This window comes from Apis dorsata, unplaced genomic scaffold (assembly GCF_000469605.1).
Source record: "Apis dorsata unplaced genomic scaffold, Apis dorsata 1.3 scaffold_360, whole genome shotgun sequence".
NCBI lineage: Eukaryota > Metazoa > Arthropoda > Insecta > Hymenoptera > Apidae > Apis > Apis dorsata.
The window spans coordinates 196,450-208,329 of NW_006263625.1; the positions used below are offsets into that span (position 1 = coordinate 196,450).

At 23.1% G+C, this 11,880-nt stretch overlaps 2 protein-coding genes and 1 long non-coding RNA gene across 6 annotated transcripts in view; 1 reads left to right on the top strand and 2 right to left on the bottom strand.

Annotated features, from left to right (window-relative positions):
- LOC116185987 overlaps positions 1–148 on the top strand; it is a 24,351-nt gene extending 24,203 nt beyond the window's left edge. The window contains exon 3 of the long non-coding RNA XR_004150892.1: positions 138–148. This is a non-coding gene — a long non-coding RNA (uncharacterized LOC116185987). The remainder of the gene's footprint in view (positions 1–137) is intronic.
- Positions 1–819, bottom strand: part of LOC102673815 (gustatory receptor for sugar taste 64f-like) — a 6,722-nt gene extending 5,903 nt beyond the window's left edge. The window contains exon 1 of the mRNA XM_031511896.1: positions 500–819. Within this exon, the coding sequence (XP_031367756.1) occupies positions 500–501 (2 nt within the window). The 5' untranslated portion in view covers positions 502–819. The remainder of the gene's footprint in view (positions 1–499) is intronic.
- Positions 820–4,530: 3,711 nt separating this feature from the next.
- On the bottom strand, positions 4,531–10,946 carry LOC102674040. Of its 4 annotated transcripts, none has more exons than XR_004150896.1 (4): positions 10,294–10,946; positions 7,943–8,045; positions 6,001–6,365; positions 4,531–5,344 (listed from the first exon to the last, which is right to left on the bottom strand). XR_004150896.1 is itself a non-coding variant. In XM_006618586.2 (4 exons), the coding sequence occupies exons 1-4, from the start codon at positions 10,294–10,296 to the stop codon at positions 5,283–5,285; spliced, it is 453 nt and encodes a 150-aa protein (XP_006618649.1). In that variant the 5' UTR covers positions 10,297–10,936; the 3' UTR covers positions 4,531–5,282. The 4 variants fall into 4 exon arrangements, 2 of the variants coding, with proteins under 2 accessions (XP_006618649.1, XP_006618648.1); XM_006618586.2 differs by having other exon boundaries at positions 6,081–6,365; positions 10,294–10,936; XR_004150895.1 differs by lacking the exon at positions 7,943–8,045 and having other exon boundaries at positions 10,294–10,942.
- Positions 10,947–11,880: the final 934 nt, after the last annotated feature.

Consider the following 11,880-nt stretch of genomic DNA (forward strand, 5'->3'; position numbering starts at 1 on the left):
TTATCTGTATAGTGATCCATCAATCATATTTTCGCTTTGTTGTCGTTTAAAAAAGGGCATACGAGAAGGATGTGATAAATTATTTTCTTATAAGATCCATATATTGCGAAACTTTACATGTGAATTTATTTTCACAGATATATATTTTAAAACGCATTAATATTCCTATTAGATTTGACGATATATAAAAATATGTAAAACATAATGTAGATAGTTTCAAAAGATTATTTCCAAGTTAACATTCAGTATTATCAGGCTAATTGATACTTTTTTTATTCTTCTATTATGTATAATAAATTTAAGTTTTTATTTTAAGAAAAAAATGTATTATTTTTTAACATAATTTGTCAAAATATCGATTATAAACTTTTAAGAAATTAACATATTTCACGTGCGACAATTTATATAATATTTTTTTAAAAAAAAAAAAAAAAGATTCGCACATATACAAATAAAAATCAAAATCATTTATAGTTTTATACTTTAATGATGTTTATACATCGTGTTGCAATAGCTTGGTGTTTAGTTCCTCTTTCACGTCAGTAGTATTCCGTATTATTATAGTATTCCGTATACGTGAACGTACGACAAGCTGACAGGTTGTGTAAACAGAATTTTTCCATTGTTACGCCGCTTGCATTTGCTTGTGAAAAAGGGTGCGTATATGGATCTTGTCTCGTAATTCCGGCCCACTTTAATATCTTTCTCTCTGTAACCGTGGAAACCAATATATCTTCTGTACCATGCGTTATGTCATCGTTGCCATCGTTTCCATTTCTCTTTAACAAAACCCTCGATTAGTAATTTCCAACGATAATTGTAATAGGTTTATACCGATACCTGTTACAAGTAATGTAATGAATTGTCGAGTTTCAAAATGTATGGAAAATGAGAATTAAAGATGGGGGAAAAAAAATTAATAAATTAAAATAGAATGAAATCATTCCTTCTTCAACCATATGAAAAAGATTTTTTTTTTTTACCGAAATAAAATGAATATAATATTTAACATTCACGGATTAAAAATATTATACAAATGTTAAAATTCCCCACAGTATAAATAATAAAAATAAAATTTTCGTGATAAATTATTTTTCGTTGAATTAAATTTTACAAAAGAGATTAATCTGAGATTCTAATGAATAATTTTTAAATCACTTCCACGGAAATCGTGATTATATTTATTCTCTTCGAAATATTTATCTGATGCAAACATCCGTATTTTACGTTCCGTGTATACCGCGCCAAAGAAAATAATAAATCATGTAAGATTATTGTCAAGTGTAGTGTTGTTGTAAATTACACTTCTAGAATAATTAGCAACCATGTTTCAATTAAATATTCATATTGCGTGAAGAGTCATAAAATGATGATTACAGTTCTGTATCTGCACTAGGGTTTGTTTCGATTATTTGCACAATAATTGCTACTGCTTTCAAAGTCAAGATGATTATCATAAAAACAATCAGAGAGAGAGAGAGAGAGAGAGAGAGAGAAGGAATAAAGAAAACACGATGACCGATTCACATATAATATGAATTATATTTATGATTCTGTTCCCATACACGAGTGGCGTACATCGTTACAATCGTGTTTATTCGTTAAACACAATAGTCTCAAATAATGGACTTAAATCGTGAAGGCCATTGCTGTACATACTATTCGACAAGATTTTTCATCGATCGACATTCATTATTTATTAACAATAGTTTCATCGCGTATCATAGAATGTTATCTAGTTGTTCGTAGTTTTGTCGCTAAGATACATTTTGAATTGCACGTATCGATACTAATATGAAGAGAATTTATAAATTATTATATAAATAAATAGTAGCACCCATACTTATAAATTCATTAATCCTTAGATCCCCAACTGAAATAATTCATATTGTCTTTTAAAATATTATCTTTTAAAAATTATCTTCTTATATTAAATATATTAAATATTACTCAACATTAAGAAATATTGGCTTAAATATTATGTAAATTATTTTAATATTGAAAAGTATTTAATAAAGTTTTTAAACATACTTTTGACACAATTGCTGGATTTTAGAAAAATCCGTAAAGCGTTATTTCCAAAACTTGGGATCCTAAAGATTAAAATTATATCATACAAAGCGAATGACGAGTATTTTGTATAAATATATATATTTATATTTTATATTTATATTCTATTTTCGTAACGAAAATCATGTATAAATTATAGAAATTCTATTTTCTCTTTCAATAGTACAATCAAAATGTAAAACATTACAAGTATTGAATCGAAATTATTTTGCTAATCTTTATATATTATATTTTTTTCGTTAATTATCATTTATATAAATACTGTTAGGAGCTCAATGCTGTTTACTTGTATTTATCCTCTTAATTATAGTAACAATAAAATTTATTCGTATTTAAATTGTAGCAAAAGTCTAATACATACGTGAAACAATATTATTAAATACTTGGAACGCTAAAACCTTACAAACAAAAATAAAATAACACGCTAACAAACAGTTCCTTTACACGAGATCATTCGTCAGTCGTTTATTGTTACACGCAAAACATTCTGTTGTTATATGTATTTACAATTCGATAGTTAAAAGATCTAATGTTCTTATTATTATTTGTACAAGTTCTTATATCAACAGATAAAAGTTATTATTATTTTGTACACAATTAGCGCACTGTACATTATTACGAACAGAAATTTTATCATCAAAAAAAAAAAATATTCATTCATTCCAATAAAATCAATTTAAAATATTGCAACAAATATACAAAATATGCATAAGAATGATATATAATAAATTATTAGTTATTTTATAAGCTTAAAAAAAATTTATTTTGAAAAAAATACCTTTCTCTCTTATTTTATAATCAGTTTCAAAATTATTCATATTGTTAGGATTTCATTTTTTTTTAAAACAATACTTGAAAAATAAATTGAAGAATTAAATATATAAATTATATGTATTTATATAAAATGTTATTAATTTACGTTACAGTACAGTGTTCAAATTGAGTATTTTACTACATACAATCAAAAAGTATATTTTTTTTTTCATGAATAACTTTATTATTTGAGAGAAAAATGCATAAATACATAATAAATAAAATTTTATAATATTCTATTTAGAATCACAATAAGAAATATCAATACGAATTCAATATATATTCAAAGTAATTTATATAATTTATCATTTAGTATAGTTTTAAATATTATAAAATATTTTTCTAAACATATTTCTTAATTTATTGAAAATATAAAGAATCTTTTTTATAAAATTCTTTGACTTGAATAATTGCTTTAGTTGTTTAATTTTAGCAAAACATAATACGAATTTTATAATATTTTTTATAATATCACTATTTGATACATTAAATATCAACAATCATAACATGTATTGCAATTATTATTAATTATTATATTCAATTACAATGAAATATACTATTTATATTAAATATAAATATAAATCACATTAACAGAAAAATCATTTAATCTAGAGTAACCAATTCTATTTGTACTATTAAAATATTGTGTATTTAAAGCACATTTAGAAAATTAAGATGTAAATATTCGTTGCTGTAATTAAGTTATTAAATATTAGGAACATAAATATATATCCTTAGGTATTTAATGAAATATACTTTGAAATTGACAAGATTACGAAAATTTTAATAATTTAATAATATTTTTTTGTTAATGTGAACAAAATTACAATTAAAATTTCTATAATAAATATTTAATTCGACAATGTTTCTTCTTAAATAAACTAAATAAAACAATTACATAAAACATATAGAATTTATTAATAACAAAGAATAAAAATATTAGTTTTAAATATGACAATATTAGGCCAATGTTAGACAGTATAGTAATCAAAAATCGACAAGATTTTTGATCTTTGGCTGGAATATCGTACTATTATTATAAAACTCAATATAATTCATTACACATAGTACTGTCATACTATTATGTATATATATATATATATATATATATATTTGATCTATTTTTTATAAAATTCTTTTAACCTTTTCACATCCACAAATATCTAGCGATACAATATGATTTATACGATATCTCAGATGAGATATATTGCGTATTTTTCTTTCAATTTTTATACGTTCAAGAGACAAATTTTATATATAAAAATTTGTTCTCAAAAATATCTAATGGTTTTTATTTAACACTAATCTTTTCGTTAAGTCAAAATTATTTAAAAGTTATTTGAAGATCATGATGGAGGGTCAAGGTCACTTGAAGATCATGATTAGAGAATTAAGATTATTTAAAAGTCATGGTGGAGAATCATTTAAAGATTATAAAGACCAAGATCACTTAAATAATGGAGATTCTGAATTTATAATGAGATTTTTTGCGTTCTAAAAAAAAAAAAAAAAAAAAAAAAAAAAAAAAAGACACGTGAAATATCTTATACATGATATAATATAAATTATATAAAGTCAAGAAATATTTCATTTGTGGATGCGAAAGGTTTAATAGCAAAAAAATTGAATATATTAAGCATAAATTTAAAAAAAATGTATTTGAAAAGATAAATCATTACTAACGACAAAAAAAGATCAAGAAAAATTACCGACATAAATGGTACATATATTATTTAAAAAAGTGCTCCCTCCTGCCTTTTAAAAACTTATTGTATATTTTTATTAAATCCTAAACGCAGCATACGCACAACGTGTAAAGAATTATGTATAGAATAATTATACAAGTAATTATCCCTGTTAACCATATCCGCAATTTACAAGACACCCATGGATATGCATACGTATAAACATACTATGACTATCATATAGATTTCACATCAATGTGAAAAATTTTTTTCGCGAGACACCAAATAATTTTGTATTGTACGAATTTTGAGTATTAATAGAATTCGAAATATTAATCGAGTACTAATAATTATTAACGATATAAAGGTTACTAAATCTTCGACATTATTTTTTTAATAATATCAAATCACTTGATATTGCGTCATACTAATAATCGTTACAAACAATAAGCTTCAATTTCAATAACATATTCATGTCAATATTCATGTATTTGCATACTTATGTGACTGGCTTTCAAGCGACCTCACCGAGTATGCACCAATATAGCGACGAAATAAACTGTGCGTAAAGTTTGAGATCTAGTTTGATTTGACACAAGAGAAAAACAACTTCATGATATTTCAGCAACTTCCTATAGAACTTCAAACGACACTTTCCTTATTGCGTGTTTACATTACAACCAATACATTTATAAAAACAAATCCAGAACCGCGTCAACCTTGCTGTTTTGAAGTACCCGGTGAATTTGAATCTTGATTGCTGTTATTCGTTTGACCTGCAAATTGGTCGTGTAAATACAATTTAATTTAAAATCAATATGAAATTACGTAGATATCTAATTATGGATGCAATATTTACTCTTGATAATATATATTTGATAATATATATTTGTTCTTCTTCTTAAGCGAAGACAAATGATTAAGATTTTCATGTTTTCCCAGAAAATTATATAGATATTATATATAAAATATTATAGTACAATTATTAAATTGTTATGTATACATATGTATATTTTTGAAATTGATTTTTTAAAGAATAAATTATACAAAATTTTATTCCATATTTTTCTGTATTCCATATTTTAATTTTTTATTTTTATTATCATTAACTCAAACACAGCAGAATAAGAGTTACTTAATAAATCAATGAAGTTATTATTATTATATATTTTGTTTACATAATATATTCGAAATTTATATCTGCTATCTTCAAATACTTTTATTCATTATATTATATGCAGTCCCTGTGTTCAAATATTAATATATTTATATAGATTTATCAAGTTATATTCCACACTTTTATCATAAATATATTAAAATTTAATATGCTTTAATAATCTTAAATTTTGCTCAGAAATTCATTGATCTTTGATTATGAAAGATAAAAATTCTACTTTTATAATCATATAAATAACAAAGAAAAAAGACGCACCTTGTATTTCTTATTTTCCTGTTTGTCATATTCGTGGATCAATGAAACAATCAAGATAATTTACTGCTCATATGGCTAACCTGTTTCCATGGTGAGCTCTTCAAAACGATCTGGCAAATCCAATATTCCTGTTTCTGCATGGTGACTCAAGATTTCCGTTAGAGCATTTCTCCTTCCAGTTCTTCCTGTTGAAAGGAACTCTTTTGCCCTTTCATCAGTCTCATATGTGGTTGGGGTGCGCGTACCACGCGCATACGTCCCTGAACCATTTCCTGTTGCACCAGGATCTTTTGTATCAGGTCCATTGCCGATCTCCTCGGGACTGATTGGTCCCGATCGTCCCGGCGTTAGCATCTTTTTCAATGCTGTGAATCATGAACATATCAAATTATTTTACTTTACTATTTCTTTTCAGATTCTATTATTTTTTTATTTAATTTTTATCCTTTTTCTTTCTGTTTTTTCCAAATTAAATGGTTATGTTGAGAAAGCTAATTCAGTTTGTACAAGTAGTAAAGAAAAAATTAATTTATGAATTTGAATAAGATGATTATATACAGTTGCAAGAAAACAGTTTTAGTCAAAGTAAATAAAATATCTCTCTCTAGAGGTAATTTGATTTAAATAAAAAGTGGAAATCAATTTATTAAAACTTTGTAGAGTTAAAACTTGTAATTTATAGAAATTTTAAACTGAAATTCTATTGAAATAAAATTTACCCTATTTAATCTTTCCATATTATATTGGTATATAGGAAATATTTATTTATTTATTGTAGATGAATTTGAATTAAGAATAGAATCTTTATATTTTTGTAAATTTTAAAAAATTACTGTAGATTCGATTTGAAATAATAGTCGATTATTTATTATAAATTATATTTTATTTATTAAATATATATTACGATAAAATATATTTTTTGATATGAAATATTTTTTTGAATAACTAAACAATTAGAAATAACTAAACAATTAGAAATAGTATAAAAATAGTTTTCATTCGATTTACTCTATACGCGATAAAATTTGTTTTCTTTTTATTAAGAAACACTCAATGCTTAGATACAAAAACAATTAATTTCAAAATGATTAAAAGTGATAAATTTATCTTTGAATATAAGTCTTAATAGGAATAAATCGAATTTCCTTATTATATATAAAAAACATATTTCTAAAAATAAAATAATATTTTATCTTATAGATATATTTGATGCGATTTTATTTCACGTATTATTCATTTTTTTTTTTTTAATATGTCTTCAATAAATAAAAATATTGTTCAACAAGTAAATATAATAAAAGAATTTTAAAATATGCAAGAGATTAGTTATTTTAATACTTATATGCAATTTATATATATATATTTATAAAATTAAAGAGATAAATCATGCACGTGATTACATTTTCGACATGTAACTATTTAATATATTTTATACTATTTTTAAAATATATTTATATTTGAAGTTTATATTGAAAAAAGCAAAAAACTAATTTTAGTTGGTAATATACTTTATGTTCTATAAAAAGATATACCAATAAAAAACTTGTCAAAGAATAAACAAGAATCTGATACACATATTCAAAATATTAGTTTCTTTAATTCCTATTTCAAAGCAAATATTCCAGTACGAAAATAATCAAATATTGATATTTAATTTTCTTTAACATTGTATGATATGATATCAAAAAGTAGGTCGTCTCATAATAATAGATAGAAAGTTGAATATTTTATCGATTACTTTTTAATTTTTTTTTATTTTTAATTGTATTTTTCTTCATAGTACACATTTTTTATAAAAGAATAATTACTTCGGATTAAAGATAAATAAAACTTTATTAATAAATTCATATTATGAACGAAAAAAACCGAGGTTAGTCAAAATATTAATGCCTCTGTTAGCATAAATAGTTAAATTATTCTGAACATTCTGAACAAAAAATACCTTTTTCATGCACAAGACGTTTTCTTCTGTATCCTTTGAATGTCGAATAACCGAAAACGGCAAGGTAATTTCTCCCTGTCACTGATACTTTGCGCAGCTTCACCTAAGTATTTTTTTTTTATACTATATTTTACTTAAGATTAAAATATATTATATTAACAATAAATATAAATAAAAGAAAGAAAACAATGTATATAAAAAATATTTATGAAATTATAAATTTTTGATTCATTATTTAAAAGAATAGTTTCTTTTATTAAATTGTTGTAATTTCTGTAAATCATTTTTTCTTTATTTTTAAATAAGAATTAATTAGATTTGAGTTAAGTAGTTTGATTTTTAATAGAATAAAGAAAAACATAGAATTCATAAAGAAATTTAAACATTTAAAATAATGTATGATAATATAATACAAATCTATTATTAATATAATATAAATCTCAGTTTATAATACAAATCTAAGTTTAATATAAAATAATAATTTATTATTTTTTCTTTATTTTGATTTTTTTACAAGAAAATTTTATTTTTGTTTCTTTAACTTTTTTATTAATATTTTTTAACTTTTTTTTATTAATATTTATTAATATTTCATAATATCAATATCAAATATATTTATTAATATTAAATATATTTTTTAATTTGCTTAGGTGTATTAAAATTTTAATTTAATATTTTATTATTTAATAAGACTTAACGAAATGAATTATAAAATAAATATCTAATTTGCATTTGAAAAATTAAAAAAGGAAAGATAAAAAATTTTTTAAATAAAATTACTTTTATCTATGTAATTTGTATTTTGTAATTTTAAAAAAGAATAAATAGTGTTATTTTCACAGATTGTATGACATGAACTTTCTTTCATTTTATTCATTCATTTCTTTCATTTTCTTTTCATTTGATCTATTTACTAATATATATGATTTTTATTATTTTGTGATTTTTTTGCGATTTTTCATATGATTATTCTAGCTCATAAAAGCACGCAGAAACCTTGCATGAAAAAAATGTTTGTTCGCAATAACATTTAATTAGTAGAACTTAATTAAAATTCAACTACATAATTCATATGTGTATTGAGTGATACGTTCAAATACGTATTAAAATACGTTAAAGCGTATCACGCGATTAAAATAAATTTTGAATATAAAATTATACATATAATAAATTTATGAATAATTAGAGGAGAAGATAAGAATGTAAAATAAATATAGTAACATGTATATTATTATTTTTTCATATATCATTACATATATTATTATTTTGAACTAATATAAGTATTTAAAAACATCAATGATAAAGAAATATGAAAAAAAATATTCTATACAATAAAATATTTTTTAATCGAATTTCATTTTTTAAAAAAAGATTTCATTTGAAGATTAGATACAAATGAGTTTGCTATTTTTAGCAGGTCAGGTGGTCCTTCACGTGATAATATACATTTTTATCGAAAAATTAGAACAGTGGTCATGTATTTAAAGAAATCTATTTTGTAAAATATGAAACTTCAGTCATAATAAACATTTTAACAAGATTTAATAGAATTTTAATAGAAAAAAATAACTTGTTCAAAAAATAAATTGATATCGAATTTTTTATATGGAAAAATAATTTTTTGAACTTTGTTTAAATAAAATATATAAATAATAATAATTAATAAAAATAATTAATAAAAATAATTAATAATAGTTTAAAAAATAATAAAAAATATATTTGATTACTATAATAATTAATCTACTTAATTTTTAATAAATATCATTTCAAAGTTATTTGCAATTATTTAGTAAAGAAAACAATAAAATATTTATTGATGTATTATTTTTTAACGACATTACTCCTCGAATCTACAGTCTTATTCATGCAATAACCCTGAAAAGTCAGTGATCGATTCGTACGTATACTGCGTACATACATAGTTACGACAAAATATGTATATCTTACGTCAGTACCACGTGCTTTGACATGAAATTTGACTATGATAGACACAGGATATTAAATCTTACGATTAATTTCGTAATATCGTTGATTACCAATAGAATCATTACATTTTAAAAACATTTACTCTGAAGTTAATCAGCCATAAATTTAATTTGTCACGTAAATATAACTTTCAGTGCATATAAAAGAACTACATATCTATATATACAATGGTAGACAGTAACTGAAAAGAATAATAGTATAAAGTAGATAAAGACAGAATGTCGATCGAAGTGGGGAGAACACAATAATACTTTATCGAAAACAATGATGATAAATTACAAATATCAAAATGTTTCAAGAGAATATTAATGTATATGAGCAATAAGAAATGACGTGACAGATGACGTAATAATTTACAAACTCACCATCGAGATGTTGATAGCGTTTCTCTTCCGTGTACGTAGCTAAGTATCTGTCACTGAGCACTGGGATAACAACATACGCTTCTGCAGTCAGAGCTTTACTGTCAGCGTGGGTGCTGTGAGTGCTATACAGCATGCATGCCAGTTGTAAACCAACCGTCTACGAATCGATACTGCGCGAATCAAAGTACACAATCATTTCACAAGGAAATCGTTTAATACAATAATATATATATGATGCACGAAACGATGAAAAAATTACGAGTAAGAAGACAATGGCCAAGATGTCGTGCCAGAAAATTTGCCAAATGGTTTTCAGTCGATGTACACGATTACGCACACAATATACGCGTCATCGAAATGAACAACACAACGGTTCGTCCACCATTTGCCGGCCAATCACAGTAGCGTAGTAGTGACGTGAAAAAGAAAGAGAACGATGACCACGACGAAGATGCTATCATAATTTTTCAACCGTCGCGTCGCTGTCTGATTTCGGTCTGCCTATGCTCATGAAACGAATAGGTCAGGGTGTTCACGACCACCGATGTTGATTTTCTTTGTATCTGTGTGTCGTAACTTCGACATTGACACGATCACTGCCGAATCTTCCCGATAGTTACCGAATAAATAATTAAATTTTGGAAACCGTGATTACCTATTCTAGGAATTTATATTTTCTCAATAATCGAAAATTTTATTTCTCTATTTTATTTCCCAATTATATTTCTCACAACATAAATTATATTTCTTATTTAAAAAATAGATTTGAGGATGTATATATTATTTGAATAAATATAAAAATTTAAATTAAATTTAATATTTTTTAAAAAAATTGTATGATTATATAAATTTAAATCTTCTTTTTTATGTAAAAAAATTTATAAATATATGTTATTTTAAAATTACATCTTGCTCAGTCGGACAAATAAACAATATGTTGGAACTTATATTGGAATATAGTGCCATCTATCAGAATCAATAATAAGCAGAATTTTTGAAAAGTTTGTTATTTGCAATAAATTGGAAATATAATAATTTGTAATTTGTCTTTGTTTAAGCATATTATAAGCAAAGCAATATTCAGAATAATAATTAAAAAATGCAAAAATTCATATAAAATTTTGATATGAAGTAAAATAAAATGAAATAAAAACATAAAAATATATAATTGTTGAAATAAGACTTTCATTTTGTGTGTATATAATAAATATGATCGAAAAATTGAAATAACAAAATGCTTTTATTATTAAATATTATTATATTATTATTAACTTAAAATACTAAATAATTAGATGTTATTCATAATATTATAAAACAATCTATTACAGCTATTATAAATATCATATTTAATCAAATATTCAATATGCATCTTATTACACGATTCTAATGCAATCTTTGCATATATAGATTTCTATTTGACAAAAGGAAATCATTTTTGCAATCGAGGTCAAGGATTTTAATACTTACATATATATGTATTAATATACATTTAGACCATAAAATTTTTAAATTTGCTGTTAAAAAACATTTTTAAATTTCTTTAATTAAAAAATTACATATTCTTATATTATATTAAGATTTCTTTAA